Source organism: Acomys russatus, chromosome 4, assembly GCF_903995435.1.
Source record: "Acomys russatus chromosome 4, mAcoRus1.1, whole genome shotgun sequence".
In the NCBI taxonomy this organism is placed as follows: Eukaryota; Metazoa; Chordata; class Mammalia; order Rodentia; family Muridae; genus Acomys; species Acomys russatus.
Genome location: NC_067140.1, coordinates 72422718 through 72439937, shown reverse-complemented (window position 1 = coordinate 72439937; position 17220 = coordinate 72422718). Strand labels below are relative to the sequence as shown.

At 41.1% G+C, this 17220-nt stretch overlaps 1 protein-coding gene across 2 annotated transcripts in view; it reads right to left on the bottom strand.

The window, feature by feature from the left end:
* Snap25 (synaptosome associated protein 25) overlaps nucleotides 1-17220 on the bottom strand; it is a 73483-nt gene that overhangs the window by 20466 nt on the left and 35797 nt on the right. For both annotated transcript variants that reach the window (XM_051144720.1, XM_051144719.1), the window contains exons 2-3: nucleotides 7336-7471; nucleotides 5097-5138 (exon numbers count right to left, since the gene is read on the bottom strand). In XM_051144720.1, the coding sequence (XP_051000677.1) occupies nucleotides 5097-5138; nucleotides 7336-7407 (114 nt within the window). In that variant the 5' untranslated portion in view covers nucleotides 7408-7471. The remainder of the gene's footprint in view (nucleotides 1-5096; nucleotides 5139-7335; nucleotides 7472-17220) is intronic.

Sequence of the window (17220 nt, the reverse complement as noted above, 5' to 3'; positions counted from 1 at the left end):
TTCTGGTTTTTTTTTTTTTTTTTTCCTCTGTGGAGAGAAGCTCTCCAAGATTTGGAGGATAGAGTGAGATCATAAAATATTTGTCTCTGATCTACACACTTCTGTACAATGGTTCACGGTGAGGACACCACTCCTCTACTGGGTCACTGTAGAGCTTTTGTACAGCAAGCTTTAGACATGCTCTTCATCGCACTGCATTTTACTCACATAACCCGAGACAGCCTGGGCTAGTAGGAGGAGGGGAATGAGAGTGATTGGCAGAAGAGGAAGTGACGACACTATCCAGTTTGGTTTGAAAACCTTCCATGTCTAAGAATCTAACCTGCTCTCTTGCATGCTACCGAGGGACACACACTGACCAAGCCAGAGAGATTTATAGACCCCCAAAAGGCATCGTGAAGTCTTTCTGTAAGTGTATTATGAGTGGACTTCCATCTATCCTCGTGCGCAGTTTAATGACTCCTTTGCCCTTTTCTGCACTTGCTAGCCATTGATTAAGAGAGAGTACAATGAAAGGCAGGTGGTTCGTTCAGGTATATGGATGTGACAGTGCATAAGCACGTTAGAGGACATTTTCTCCTCAAAATCCTGTAGTTCTGCTGGGGACGGAAGATGGAGAAAAGCTGGTGGCATTTGTCAGCCCAGTTCTCGCTTCTTCATACACCGTGGCAGTCTATGATCTATAATGTGTGTCCGTTATTTGTATGATGTCTTTCGAGTATAATTTTACATTTTTCCCCAATAAGGTGCTGCATGCTTTAACACTAGAATGCCTCACTGAACTACCTGGAAGGAGCAGGTGTGTTTGACCCTGTCCCAGTTGGGAGACCATAAGCAGAAAGTGTTGGCCTAGGCATCAGAAAGGTTGAGTTAGCCTGGAAGGTCAGGAGACTGTTCCATAGGCTTACCACTTTCCACAGTGAGGGTAGAGACAGGAAGTAAGGGTGTTGGCAGATTTTGTTTATTTTTATTTCATTTATGTGGTTTTTCATTCACTTATTCAATAAATGTGTACTGGATATCTATTCTGTCCCTGACCTTAAGTGTAAGGGACAGATAAATGGATGGGTTGTCTCTCAGTGGTAATTTTCAATGTGAGAAAGTACAGCTATCTCAAAGTTCAGTTCATGGGTGGCTGTGGCTGTGTGGGGTACAAGAACGAATTGTTGGTTTTGACAACACATTCAGATGCTGGATTTGATTTGAAGGGGATCTCGGCCTGTTTAGAATGAGCTACTCTGCTCCCTCGGATCATTTTGCTTGACATGGAACTCTCAAAGGAAAATACAGTTATACAATTATGCCAGAATGAAACCAAAGGGTCATATGTGGGACCCCCAGCCCATGTAATAGCACTTCGTGCTCATGAGTGCCATGTCTACCATCTGTTGCTATGTGTCTCAAGAGACAGCTGGTCCCAAAGTCACCTGGATTAAAGGAGGGACTCAAAGCACCGGTAAAATGTGGCTCTAGGTCTTAAATATGCTAACATATATTTGGTTATGAAGGTGATAACGATGGCTCTAAGCTCAATAGCTGGCACGTAGTTGGTTCTCAATAAAAAAAATTGAACTTAAGTTTGGTTCCTTATTTTGCTGATGTCTTCTTCATCAAAATAACTGGGTTCTTATGAGATCTAGAAGACAAATGGACAGGAATGGGAAAAATACTGCAGAGAGAGCAGACTATGACTCTCTCCAGTTCCTCCAAGAGTTGTGTGCTTTCACAACTAGAGTGACAGTGAGAGGAAGCAGCTTTAGCTTTACCTGAGCTCAATTCTTCCTTTGTGTTTGAGCTTGCTGGGAAAGGTGTTGGAAATGTTTCTTCTTTCTTTTTTAAAATTTATTTTTCTATTATTATTTTTAAGATGTATTGATGAATTTATTTATGTTTTACCAATGAACTAAGCCAGTGTTTGTATTGTATTTTATTGCTGTCTTTTTGGGATGCTTTCCCCAAACTCCAAGGAGTCTTGCTTAAAGCCTGGACACTCCCACACTCTCTTGAACTCTGAAGGACCTCACATTTGTTTAAATAAAAAGAAAATTTCACTTTCTACAATTGTGGCTTTTGAATGATTGTTTCCTTTTTATTGCCAAAACGTTTTGAAGCATGAGCTGGCACTGAGAAAGAAATGATGCTAAGATGCTCATGAAATATAAGTGTTTCAGTAACTATTTCAGGAAGGCTGTGCAATGTTTGCAAATATGCCTGGCTAAAGCAGCATGGCCTTTTCTGGCTTAAGCTTTCACAGCCCAAGGCATTGATATGCAGGCTTCGTTTCTGCATTTAGCATCATCAGAGTTAACCTTTCTGTTCTCAAATATTTCCTCCTAGAGGACACCTTAATGATTCACCTTCTAGATTTAAGTCTTCTCATTTTTATGCTCCCAAGGTAGCTATGACACTGAATTTGAACACCTATTCACATGTTTTACTGGCAATAAATCAATTTGTCTCTTCTCTCCTGTCTTCAGCATTTGGTATTGTTCAGATATTTGTTGAAATATATCCACCAAGATTAAGATCCCAACTCCAAGCTGTGAACCAAATGCCACCAAGTCTCTAACCTTTATACACATCCATGGCACTCAGCTTCTCTGAAACTTCTCCACTGACCTCTGAGTAACTTTAGATTGTCCTTGAAATGTTGATGGTGACTTCTATTAAAACGCAGGGTCCCAGCCTTCCCTGCTCTTACACTCTAGAGTTTATTAGGGATAGCAAAGCTGTACTTCCATGAAAAGTGGATTTATGCCTTAGGGAGACTTCCCAATTCTAGTAACCTTTCCTGTCTTTGAAACTGAATTCAATAAAAATTCAGTCCAATTCAAATTATGTAGCACCAATGGATTTTGGGGTTGTGAGTAAGATCCTGGTATTTCAAAGCTCATATTTGCCAAATGATTTCTTCCCTTGATGAATATTTAATACTGATTCTCTTTAAAGAGAATTTCCTTTTTGATTGAAAATCAGAACATCATCTGAATAGCCGATGCCCTAGACATGAGAAATATTTCACTATAAATATACAATGACCCAGGAGGAAGAAAGAACAAACCAGTTTGCTCTAATAATGCTGTGCTCACAATTTCCTAAGGATAAAATATCTACCAGCTTTCTCTTATTTATTAGATGTGAGAGATTGAACCTATCTCTTTCACGTCTTGCTCTGAGATGCAGCTTCATGCTTGATTGAGAAACAATTTAGAAGAAACAAAAACATATAATTTGAGAATACTACTTCAATCAATGGACCTTTTATTCTTAGACTAAATTAGGGCAGACAGATTTTTCTGCAAGACAGGCTGACATGACTTTCATTTTGAGAAGACATACAAGGTTAATTTTCCCAAGATTCTGAAGGACAAAGGGCCAGCTTAACGGTGTGCATGATGATGCATGTATTCACTACTTTCCACAGTCTGGGCAATGTTTCAACATTGCACAGCTGAGCAAAGTGGAGGCAGCTTGAGAAATGCCCTTCATACATGCATGCATGTACACAAGTGAAAAGTGGCTGTGGATACTGCTTGTAGCTCATGAAGTATATTACGATAAGACTATTGTAGCATACAATAAAATATTTACAGCAGTTAAATAATGAGCTGCCTTAAGGTTAATCTCAGAGCTCTTGGAAGAATTTTCCAAACTTTTGTCCCTCTTGTTGTTTTGTTGGCAACAAATCGGGAAATGGCACATTAACGCCAAATGGCTAACACTCCTGGATTGAGGCTATTTCTCTCTTTCTTGGCATTTGGGCATTTCTGCATGGGCAATGTTCCTCAGCCACAGCAAAAGAGATGTTTCCATTCATTTAGAGTAGAAGGCTGCTCTTCTATGCTGCTGAGGCCCTGTAGAGGCACCTCGCTGTGGGGGCCAACTTGTGCTGTATTGCAAGGCCAGTTTGTTATCTTTTGAGATAAGGCCACCCTCCCCCCACCCCCCCGCCTTCCCGAGAACACACCATTACTTCTCTCCAGTCTCTCTGTGACATCCTTCACCCTTAGGTGAGGAGCTGCAGCTTCAGAGAGAAAGGAAGACAATATTTGCTCTCGTGGTGTAAGAGGCAGCTGCCTTTCTTCTAAGCCTTTGTAAAATTTGTCTTTTTCCACCCCCCTCCCCTTTCATGTCATTGCATAAGCAATTTACAGGAGCACCCGGTGGGTGAGTGGGCTCATTTAATCATTCTGCCAGAGAAAGCCCAAGATCTCGAGAAAAGATAATCACACATGAATTTATACATTGATAAGCAGTCACATTCAAATCGTGGCTAAAGCAGCATCTTGCTGAATAAAAACCATTAGGCTTGTTTTATTAGGTTAAGATAAATATAGTCCAACCCATTCTTTTTCCACTCCATCTCTCCCAATGGGCAAGTTCAATTAATCCATTTATTCTTCCTGGTTGACTGCTGTTCTATCAAACTGGAATGAGTAGGTTTTATTTCAAATGCTCTTTTGATTCCATTTTTGCTATCTGCTCTATTTTACCCATTTAAAAATAGTTTGAGATTCATTAAACCATGAATTACAAATGCTTTACAAATGGATGTATAATCCAGAGTCAGTAATATAAAAGAGCTTTTATATGTACTTAATTGGACTTGATTTTTTTCTTTGTTAAAGATTTTTTGCTTTTTTTCCCATAAATTTTAGTGTCTGACATTAAATACAATTCAAAAGATGATACATATTTTTTTCAAAGTTATAAATGTGGTTAGAGTCAGAACAGAATTTCCATTAGTTGTTGCAACGAAGTCATTACAAATGAAGATTTTATGTAAGCAATTCCTTCCCCGGTTAAGCACTGTCCTATCTGCTTTCTGGGATCCCCTTGTGTGACTATTGGGAACAGCAGCTTGGAAATGGTAGGTTCCTCTACACTCCAGATCCTAGAGGTAGCCTGAGATGGAGAGCAGGAAATTCACCTTGATAACTCTCTGGCAATTTATGACACTGCTTCCAGTATTTTCTGGCTTTCTGATAGGCTAGGTTAGCATTGGGAGCACTAGGGGCATGGCTTCGGCAATAGGAGCTAGGAATGAACATGTCAACATAGGGAACTGGTTTATGTTCATAGAAATCACTTCTTACCTCTTCAACCAGCTGCAGCATGCGGCGGGTGCTTTCCAGGGACTAAGATGGAAAAACACAAACACTGATAAGGGCAGGAATAGAATGCTAGGAACATCAGAAATACCTTCTTCGCGTGAGAAATGCAAAGGTCCCTATCACATATGACTTCAGCCCTGCAACTGAAACACAAAATGTCTTTCCAGTTTCAATCTCTTTCTTCTCAGGCTTTCTATGTGATCAGATTTCCCAAAGCAATCGTGTACAAGCTTATTGTCATAACACCAGACTCATATGAGGCTTATCCTGATATCAAAGACAAAGTCATCTGTAAAAATCATTTTGTATGCTCCAGATGCATAGAAAACTATCTCATATACTCTGAGGACCCCATTGCCCGCCACCCCACCCTACCCCACCCCACCCCACCGGACTAGAGATACTGAATTTTAAACACAAACATTTTTCCTGAGATCGTAACAAATTTCATTTAAAGCTTCTAGAAATACAACTGGAAGTTGTTATCAATACAAGTTAGCCTGTTACCTCAGGGTGAAAAAGAATCAAGAACGTTTGATATAACTAGCTATAATTATCTCCATTCTTAGATAAGAAAACACGTGAAGAAAATTCCAAGCTTGGCAACTGGTCCCTCAGGCACAGTATCACCACTTTGTTCTCAGTTCCTTTAACGTAGCTACAATCCCACAAGCAGTGTGGTTTCCCAAAACCATGCTTTTAAGTAGTAAACTTATGTTGGACATGACCCTGAAGGAAATGGAAGGATGCGATTTTTGCTTAAGTGGTCTCTTTTGGGGGTGGGTGGCAATGAAATGGCTCTTAACAGTGATACAGTGGCACATGTTTCCCAGCTGACTCTCTGGGTAAAAATACAAGGAGCTTAGCTATGGGTCCTGTGTAGCAGGTCGATTCTCACAGATTCTCACAGGTGTAGATTTTTGGTGTCATCTGCCTATGGCTCATCATACGATGAAGTAGTGCGATGCCGACATGGTCACTGGAACTGGATAACTTCACTTACGTTCATAAATAAGAAGAAAATGAAGCAATGAAGACTTAAACTTGGGATTGGACTCAGTAAAGACGGAGATGTTTATGCTGAGAGAAAAAAACCCACCAATTTCCAAATAATGGAGGACTTCCTCAAATTTTTTATACCTAAAAAAGTACTTTTATGATTTAAGAGTTTCATAAAATGTATTTTGATTATGTTTACCTACTCCATTCTGCCCCCTAACTCCTCTGAGAGCCACCCCCACCTCCTACCCCCAACTTTGTGTATTATTTCTTGATATAATAGCTACAGACATACATACTTTGAATGTTTTATCTAGATTATTAATATTTTCCCTTTTGTGTTAACTCTAGGTAATTAACAAAACAATAAAGCAAGCCATGACTGGGAGCATTTGCCCATTCTGGGTTCTAAATAATTCTGGATGAAAATAATTGCTTTCTATTTTATTTGCCTCTGAGTGCAGTGCAGGGCAGTGACTCTTTGGTTTAGACCTGCAGCAACACTGTTCTCTGGGGTTTCCATTCCGTACATGCGGGGAATGTAAATGACTCAAGGGCACAGATAGAAGAAAAAAATGTGCCAAGCTAACATGGAAGCAATGACTTTTCAGCACATAGTACCATAGCTTTAAATATATATATATATATATTCTATCTAATTTTCAGATTATGTACTTCAATTATGTACTTTAATAATAGCCACACTTAGCAACCAACTGGGAATGCTCCTGGAAGGAAAGTGTTAACCTTAAGACTTGAGTTAACTACAGCACACTGCAAGACACACAAAGATAAAGCTTTTCCTAAAGGACCCTGCATTCTTTTTTTTTTTTTTTAAAGATTTATTTATTATGTATACAGTATGATCAGATCACATTATAGATGGTTGCGAGCCACCATGTGGTTGCTGGGAATTGAACTCATGACCTCTGGAAGAGCAGTCAGTGCTCTTAACCACTGTGAATCTCTCCAGCCCGGACCCTGCATTCTTAAATGTCTAAGCGTCAAGTGTCAGGACCAAGACTTTATTTTATAGCCGTGTTTGATATTAACCCTTTCTAGTGTGTAGACACCCTAGACAGAGAAATAGTACATTTTTCTTTCACTTTTTTTTTTTTTTTTTTTTTTTTTTTTTGAGACATTAGAAGTCTTCTTTCGGAATTTGAATTCAAACCACCAACCTTGCATTTTTTAGTTCACCTCCTGGGTCTCTATCCCTTACCTCATCAGCCAACTGGTCAGCCCTCCTCTGCATCTCTTCCAGCTCATTGCGCATGTCTGCGTCTTCGGCCATCGTAGCGGTTGGAGGTTGCTGGGCACCCGGGCCAGCAAGTCAGTGATAGGCTTGGCTAAGGAACCTGGGAAGAAGCAGATTGTAAAGTAATTGGGTAAGGAACCTAGGAAGGAGCAGATTGGAAAATATAAGAGCTTACGTGAGCGTGTGCTGGAAGGTATAAATGCTACACTTGTCCCCATTGTCAGTAATCGCGCACCTCTACAGCCTGCCCACAGGGGATTTGAGGACAGAGGTTCCCATAGCCAGCCGCAGATTTCGGCGGCAGCAGGACACGTCATCACCAGCCTCCAAGATGAGACACTGTCCCTGTAAACCACATGTGCTCACCCTGCACATGTGCTGGCTCATCTTCTAAGAGAACGTGTCCATCCATTCTACCCCTACTCTCTCTCTCTCTGCTTACTTCACCCAGAGCCTTAATAAAACCTCTCTCCTGTGACCTGCTGCAAAGCAAGACTTTCTGGATCCTTTGCATCCCAGTACCTATGGTTCAGCTAACTTTTACACTGGAAGCCAAATTCAGACAAGAATCAACAGAATCGTGTCATTTCTCTAAAAAGTACAGGGAATGGATATTTTTCAACCCCGTCATTGATTATGTATGGTTTTTTTTTTTTTTTTTCTGATAGTCTTGCATTGTAATCCAGGTTGGTCTTGGGCTCACCATCTTTCAGTTCCAGCCTCCTAAGTATTCCTGGATTACAGGCTTACAAGAAAGCCAGATCTGTCTGAAGTATTTTTAAAGACACAAGCCACTCATGGCTTGGAAATGGTGAGGTGGAGGATACAGGCCATTGCTGGCATATTTTTTTAATGCCATATTTATTTATTTATTTATTTATTTATTTATTTGCATTTTAACAGTGGTTTTATTGAGATATGGTTGATATACTATCAACTCCACATATTTAAATTGTGTAGTTTGAGAAATTTGGGCACACATAATATACTCAGGAACCCACTACTCTGAGAAAGAAAAAGAACCAGTCCACTGATGCCCAAACTTTCTGTATCTGCCTGGTATTCTCCATACCTTCCCATGTCCGGGAAACTGATGATAACCTTTTTGTCAACGTAGTTGGCATTTCTTAGGATTATGAATAAATGAAATGATTTAGCATGCACTTTGGTTTGCCTGGCTTTTCCACTTGGTAAAATTGTCTCCAGACTCACTCACATGGTAGCTTTATTTCATGAAGATCATTTCAGAGATTTTGTGTCTCAGGTGTGTTAAGTATAGAAAATTCCAACCAGCTTTGTTTGCTAAGGATGCTGGGTCTTTTCAGACAGCCAACAGTTATGTTGAACATCCTTATGCCCTTTGTTAAGAGTAGGACAATGGTAGCACAATTGCTGGTTCATTATTTGTTTGTGCTCAGCAGCACATTGTCTTTAGAAGCATCTAGAATTGTTACTAGAGGTTGTCAGGATTGGGTACAGCTAAACAACTCTTATTCCAAAGAGGAATGAATGGGTCCAAGGCCTTGAAATGTGACCAGCCTACTTTATGGCTACTCTTGAAATTTCACATGTAACAAATACTGGTAAGAGGACCCTGATTCTTCCAGAACATCCTTCTTTCCTTCTTCCCATCCTTCACCATCCTCAAATACTTAGAATTCACGCCAGGGATACAGTGATGAACGAGAAAAAGGTGAGTTAACCACCTCCATAGACATACGGTCTAATTGGGAAGAAGATAGAATAGGAATTCTGAACAATAGGAGTCAGGCGGAGTTGCCTGCGGAGACAATGTCAGCCTCTCTAAGGGAGTCATGTCCCCAGAAGGGACCTGAAAAAGAGCCTGGTGTAAGTATTTGATGTTATAGCCACATCTTTGGGCAGTACACCTGATGAAGGCTCAAGCTGTGTCCCATGCTTGAGACAGTCAAGCATACAGTGACTCTGTTTAATCTCTTGCAGATTGGAACCTAGTCTTTGGAGAATGGGTGCTTATCTAGGAATTGCATTCCTAGTCTTCGCATGGCATGGCTGTGTGGCTAGAGATGATCCTTAAATGGACACAATGTGTGTTGCTATCAGACCAAGGGCACTCAGAAGGTGATAGTAACTCCCATCTTTCTCCTGGCAACAAAAGCTGGACAGTGGAAGATGGCTGAGCCACAGGATAACAGTAACTTGGGTTCTCTGAATCCTCAGAGAGGAAAGCTGGCTGCTGACTAGATACACCCACAATTCCACAGTTAAGTGAGATCTGACTTTCACACGAACTCTGGTGCCCCATTTCTGACCACGTCCCCTGGATGGGGATGCCTGGTGGCACTCAGAGGAAGGATAGCAGGCTACCAAGAAGAGACTCGATACCTAAGAGCATATATAGGGGGAGGAGGTCCCCCTCAGTCACAGACATAGCGGAGGGGAGTAGAGGGGAAGCGGGAGGGAGGGAGGAATGGGAAGATATAAGGGATGGGCTAACAGTTGAAATGTAATATGAATAAATTAATAAAATAAAAAAAAAGAATTTACTGACCCTTAAAAAAAAAAAAAAAGAACACACACCTATGAGCTACGTGAGTGAATGCATATGACACTGTCATACTACTTCCTTGGCTGCTAAAATGGAGTTCCTCTGGGGTGTGGAAGTGGCACATATTATTAACTTCATGCATTGATGAAGAAAGTCTTCTAATTGAGGGACCTTAAGCAGGAAGAGTACTAACTGGAACTGGAGCCTGGGTGCCTGTGGACAAGATCATCACCCTCCCTGTCAAGTACAGAAAATTCCAGTCAGCTTTGTTTGCTAAGGATGCTGGGCCTTAATATTTCAGGGAGCCTGCTTCTGTAAAACATCCTCATGCCCTTTGTTACGAGTGGAACAATCTAGGCTCTGTTACCCTGTTCTTCCTTTAGTAATGGCTGACATCAGGCATGCTGCTGAGGAGCTGAGTACCAATCGGAGGCAGAAACCAGGGAAACCAGCTTGCTGGTCTCCAAGCAGCAACTCTCTCAGGAGGATTGCCACTAGGGAACAATTAAGGGTATGCCCGACCGTGGCATGTCTTTGTGTAGTGCTGTTTGTGTTTTCTTGGGTCATCTCCTCCTTCAGCCAGCTACTGGCCTTTGCTTTTAGAGGGTAGTTTATTAGAAAGCAAGGTCTATGTCCTTTCATACCTATAGTGAACTGCCATTTTCCACTCTCTGGGCTTACTAGTGGATGAGCTCCCTCCTTGCCCTTCTCTCTCTCTCTCTCTCTCTCTCTCTCTCTCTCTCTCTCTCTCTCTCTCTCTCTCTCTCTCTCCTGTCTACAGTGTTTCCTTGGTGATCTCTCAAAGTTGCTATTCTCGGCAGGAGAAGAACAGCTGTATGCTCCTGGCTCCAGGCTGCCAGCAACCTGCCAAGGGCTGCTTGATGGGCAGGTGGCAGGCTGGCAGGGAAGCCATGTGGTAGATGCTCTTGTATTCCTGATTTCCATGCTCCCCCACCCTACCCCACCCACTCCCCACCCTAGGAGTTCCCACACCTTTGTCTCACTCTCAAACATATAGTTATCTTTGTCTTGGATGGATGGATGGTGAGTGACAGATCTCACACACACAGCAATTCAAAGCGTAGAGAGCAATGACAGCCCTCCTGATGAGAACCATGAGGACAGCCAGACAGCAGCCCCTTGCTGGGATGTTTGCTGCTACTATTTGATAAATTGCCTCTAAAAGCCCCAAACCTATGAATGATTGCATCCTAGGAGACAGGCAAAATGGTAATGAGCAGTCATTTCAGTAGCTGAGAAGATGTTAATAAGGAACTCAGGTGACATGGAACAAGTGTTACCCCTAAACTCCCATTGCCTCAGCAGGTGGTTTGCCCCAGAGGAGCCAAGCTCACATAGTCAGGGAGGATATGCAAGGAAACATCCTCTCAAAAAGAGATTCCCTGGGGTTCTGATAGAAGAGGCTCTCTTAGTAGTTAAAGACCCTTGCTTAGCATCTTGTATCACTAAGGCAGGGTCTGGACGTTACTAGGTGTTTACTTCCTGTTAATTGATGAACTTTGGGATGAATGAATGTGTTCCTCTGGTAGTCCCTTTAATGTGCCCAAATCAGAGCTTTTCAACTTAAAGTTTAAGACAATGATTCTGCAACTCCTGCATCACCAGAAAGCTTCTCATTGATGGTTGAGTCATTACAACTGCAGAGATTCCTACTTGCTGTGTTTGAGACCCTTGTCCCAGGCAATATGTCTCTACACACACCCAGGAGGCATGGACACTGCTGCTCTGCAAACCACATTTGGCCTACTGATGGCTAGAGTGTCAGTAAGTGTCACTAGGTGGGGTCAAGAAATGGCTTTGTAGTTACACAAATGGGACAAATGAGTCAAATGAATCTGAATAAGCCAACCAAGGGTTCTGCAGTAGCACGGCTCTCACCTCAAAGAGAATAAGGGACTATGGCCTGGAAACATGGGCCTGAGTTACTGCAAGATCCATAGTTCCAATGTGGAGGTAGTTTCATGAAGATTTTCATGGTAATGGAACACAGAACGTTATAAATCAAGGCATTTCTAAGATCCATTGAAGGAAACATCAGAGATAACTTTGTTGGAAGTTACATTCATTTGGGGAAATCTCAACCAAAGGCCTCAGATGTCATCTGATAATATCCTTAACTCTGATTGGTAGGGAATAGGGTTTCCTGAAGTTAGTATATCCTGAAAGTTTCATCTATTTAGGTCTAACAGAGAGGTGAACAAGAAATGGCTCTATAGAGGGATAAAGATAGCCGAGAGCAATTTCATTAGGCCCTGGACCCGGAACATTCCAACCTCTTCATAGTCCTTGAAGTTTAATCAGTTTCTCAGCTGTGTAGATCGCGTCCGTTCAAGAATTCTCATTCCTTCACTGCCCTGTGGACCAAACCCTGCTTACTGTTTGTTTTTTTGCATGGAATTTAGGCTAAGTGCCTCTTTAAATGGCCGAAATGTGTTGAGATGAAGAGACTGTGAAATGAAAACTCTAGAGTCTATAATCAACTTTTATTTGAGCATATGCTTCTCTATTCATGAATCCATGGTCAGTGGCTTCTTCCATGTCATAAGGAATCACAAAGCCAAATATTTGCTAGCTGGCTCTGCAAGAAATAAATCTATGGGTACAAACAAACAAGCAAACAAATATTTACAATTCATTATTGGCCTCTAATATCTCCAGAGCATTGCATGTTTACTGCAGATGAACACTGCATAGGGTACTTTTTTTTCTGTTCAATTCTGTCTGCAAAATCCACTCTATGGAGCTTCCCTTTGTGTTTCTTGGAACATACTCTAAAACAAGAAACAAGGCATGGAGTAAAACTACAAAATATGAGTGTGAATTTGCCTTTGATTGGCTATGCCCTCAGAGCTTTAGGATTGCAAATCAGATTTAAGCATTGCAATGAATTGTGAGGTGACCAGCTGTCCTCATAGTCTCATAAAGACTCTAATTTCCACAGTCAGCTGCAAAAGAAGGCCCCTCAGATCTTTCTCTCAGTAACAGATACCTGAGGGCCTACCACTGTTTTGGTACATGGAGCAAAGCTAGTAAGCTGCTGTAGTTATTCTTGGCAAATGTTCTACTTGCTACCACACGCAAGCATATCTAGAACACATTAGAAAGTGCTAGGGTGCTACAGTCTGCATCTGGAATGCCCCTCAAGGGCCTGTGTGTAAGAGCTTTGGCCTTCAGCTTGGCATAATTGTAAATGTGGTGGGACTTTTAATAGGTAGGGCCTAAAGGAAGGAAATCAAATCATTGGGATTGTGCACCTGAACCAAATACTCATTGGTTCATTGATCTCAACCTCAGTCCCACCCTGACCCTCAACCTCACTCTAGACCTTGCTCTCGCTCTCTCTCATGCTCCCTCCTCTTGATTCCTAGCTCCCATGAGGTAAGCAGATTCCTCTGCTGTGAGCTTTCACCATAAGGTGTTGCTTCACCATTTCCCCAAACAATGGGGCCAGTCAAATGTGGGCTGAAATCTACAAAACTGAAGATCAAAGTAAATCTTTCTTTTCTCTAAGTTGATTGCTTCAGGAGTTTTATCATAGTGGTAGTACACTAACACAAGAGGTAAACAAATCGTGGTGGAGAGATTTTTCATCTGTCAAAGGACTTATTTAAATGTGGGAGCACAAAACTGCTTTCCACTTCTGAGTCTATTCTCAGAGACCCTGGGCTGGGGAGGAAGAAGTGAGTGTGGATATCGGAGTCTGTGCCTTCATTTGCACGGTCGCACTATGAACATCGTGCCATGGGGCAAGAGCATCGTGCAGATGGGGCAAGGAGCTAACAATTGGTTTCGTTCTATGTTTCTTCTTTTAAGTTAAGACAAAACAACAGATTTATATAAATCAATGCTTACTATCTGAATCTAGAAGAAAGCTAAAACATACATTTGATGTCTCCATTGCTAGCCATTTGAAAGAAGCATCTTTTGTTTTTCAGGAAGGTATGTTTATAAAATTATGAATAGAAGGCAGAAGAAAGAATAGGAGCTTTAATTAAATCATGTTGACTAACACTCATAGAGGCTTACTCTTTCACTTATGCTCTATTTAAATACCACCCAAGCTTTATGATGATGCATGTATGACCAGTACACTGTGGCTTAGAGGGAAAGACTGTCCCTCAGCTGAGATGTAGGTCAAAAGTATGGGTCATTTTCAATAAGAACATCTTGAAAGCATGCTTAATCTCAGAGAAACTTGTATAGATGTTTTCCTTTTAATTAAAACCCACAACATATTTTGCTTTTAGTTTTACTGACATATTGGGGAATAAGTAGTGACTCAACCAGGTCATCTTTCTAATGTGCTGCTCCATTTTCACAGCCTCCAGCCTTTCAGCACCATTTGATTCAAGTGGACTGAAAAGTCTGTGTGAAAGGATTCCTAGTGTCCCCATTGTGTCCTACTCTCTCAGAGGGAAAAACTACCCAATTTTAATAAGAAAAATATTATTTCAGAAAGCTAAAGCAAGATGGTTATTAGAAACACACCTAGTATTGTCCATCTCCCCAAATAGCATCCTATGCCAGCACAGATCTATTGCCAAAGATAGAAGACAGATGCACTGTGAGTTCTAATGTTGATGACTACAGTGGCCTGAGGACTGTCTTTTTGTTCATATGAAGATGGTTAAATAATGTTTATGCTTTAATTCAAAGCAAAAATCAGAGAAAAGGGTACTTTTGACAAATAGCATATGGTAAGTCTGTTTACATGTCAGTGTGGGTGACATTTAAGTGTAAGGTCACCTTTACCCAGCACCCTTACAGAAAAAAGCCAAGACAATTGAATGTTTAATGTCCATTTTGGTTTGGTATGGGTGGTGCATGCCTTTAACCTCAAAACTCAGGAAGCAAAGGCAGTTGGATCTTCATGAGTTCCAGGCCAGCTTGGTCTACATAGTGAGTTCCAAGCAATTTAAGGATATATAGTGAGGTCTTGTCTCATAAATAAGTAAATGTAAAATAAAATGGGCATTTCTTAAATCTGTTGCACCCAAGATTGTAATTTTTAGTGTGTATTTGATTTGTGTCTCTTGAATAGATTTTGGACATTCTTGTGGATGAAATTCAACTTTCTTTTTCCTGGTGGGTCCTGCTGGTGTCAATCCATTTCTTAGTTTAAATCAAAAGACTGTGTTTTAGACATGATGAACACATGGCTCACTAGTGAATTATTAACCACTGTGCATCATTTTATGTGAATAATCTTGTTAATGGATAGGTCACAACTGCTCACGACAGGACATTTAGTAGCATGGTCTGAGGGTGCCTGGCCTCAAAACCTTTTCTGTAGCCTGTTAATTGCACATTTTGATATATACCAATTAGGGAAAGAGATCTGTGGAGGTGTGGCTAGAATCTTCATTTTCAGCAACAACAGTAATACGTTCTTCTTATCCCACCCCCCGCCCCACACCTGCCAATGTCAGCATCTGTCAGCATCAATCATCCACTGAGACACTCTGGTAGCGATGAGATAAAATTATCTAGGAAGTATGCAGTAAAGAAGCACCCAGCCTCCATCTTAGGCTTAAAAGCCATCTTATAGCAAAGACAAACTAGGTTTACTCCTGTTTATGATTAAACCTTTGTTTCTCAAGGATTGGCTTATGCCCCACCTGCAACCTTAACTACAAATGATTCTGTACTGCCAGTTCCAGAAATGATACTCATGTATTTGTTTAAAAAATGTACTAACCAAATCTTGCAACCCTACGTTTGTTTCAAAAGAGTTGTTATTGAAACCTTGTTATGACTATCAGTTGTTATGACCACCTTTCAATCATGTCTGTTTCAAGAGGTTGTCATGACTAACGTGTTATGCTTATGTGCTGCTCCTGTAAATACCCCCACCCTATTTATTGCTAAATCACTCATTGGAAAGCCCCTACTCCTGATCTATAAAAATCTTGTCTTCCTCATGTTCAAGGTTGACCTCTCAAATCCTACCTTAGGGGAGACATAGCATGTACAATTTTTTTTAAAAGCTTGCTTTAATTGATTGCTTGTTTTAATTAATTTGGCCATGATGATTTGTATTGGTGGTCTTTCTCCTCTTGTATTTTAGATTAACAGCATTTCTCCAGGATGTTGCTACACAGTGATTTGAGGTGGTGGAATTCTTATTTTTCAACAGTTTTTTCAATATGATGCTGGGTGTTCACATTGCAGTATCATGAGGAGTCAAGTATAGAAAAACCTGGCTGGAGAATCATCTCATTTAACAAATACTTCAACCCACTCACAAAATGTCCTCCCTCTCTCAGAATCTCTTAGGCACTGGGTATCTTCAGAAACCTACTTCCTTTTCAAGGCTGGCTCATTTATTTCCCAGACCATCCTACCACACACCATTTCTGATTGAATTCTCCCTGTATACCTGATCTAAACACAGCTGTGATCTCCTTAGTTCTAAGAAGGGAAGTCTGCCTTTCTCATGAGCTCTCTCTTGGGCGTAAGTGATGGGTAGATTGGGCTTGGGTATATTCTGTAAGGGTGTTGGGATGGGTGGCCTTGCATCTAAATACAACCAGCGTTGGCAGTCCTTATTGCAATGGGGCATTCAGCCACAACTAGTTCTGATTATGACTAAATGTCTCCTATTCAAAAGTGCCAATGTTTCTTTTGTCTATTTTGCAAATGTTGCTAAGTGAGCATTTAGTGCTATAGTTTGTATTCTGCAATGACTCCTGGTTGTTTACTTGGGAGTCAAAGCATGGCAGACTAATTAAGAGAGTGCAGCAGACAGAATTGAACCCTGTCTCGTTTATCTTGTTCATAGCTTAAGCAAGGCGCAGTTCATTCTCTGAGCCACTGTTTGCTCACTGAGCATTACATCAGTGCAGTCACATACAGCATGTAGCTAGCTATAGGCAAATCACTGCCTCTTAGAAGTGGCTCTGAGGGCTCTAGCATGAGGCATTTTTGTTCAGGTCTCTGTCTACCACCTTGCCTGTAAAGGCCCAGTGAAAATACTCCTTTTTAAAATATTAGGTGGGTTCTTGGGATAAGGGCTAGAGCATTGCTTAAAAAAAAAAAAAAAAAACAACCTAAAAACCCGGGCATGCCTTTAATCCCAGCACTCAGGAGGCAGAGGCAGGTGGATCACTGTGAGTTCGAGGCTAGCCTGGTCTACAAAAGTGAGTCCAGGACAGCCGAGCCTAACACAGAGAAACCCTGTCTCAAGAAACACAAACAAACACACAAACAAAAATTAAAAATAGAAGTCTTGCTCCATGTTAAATAAACTGATTCCATTCAAGAGTCATAAACTGTACCCAAGGTTGAACAGAAAAGAACCC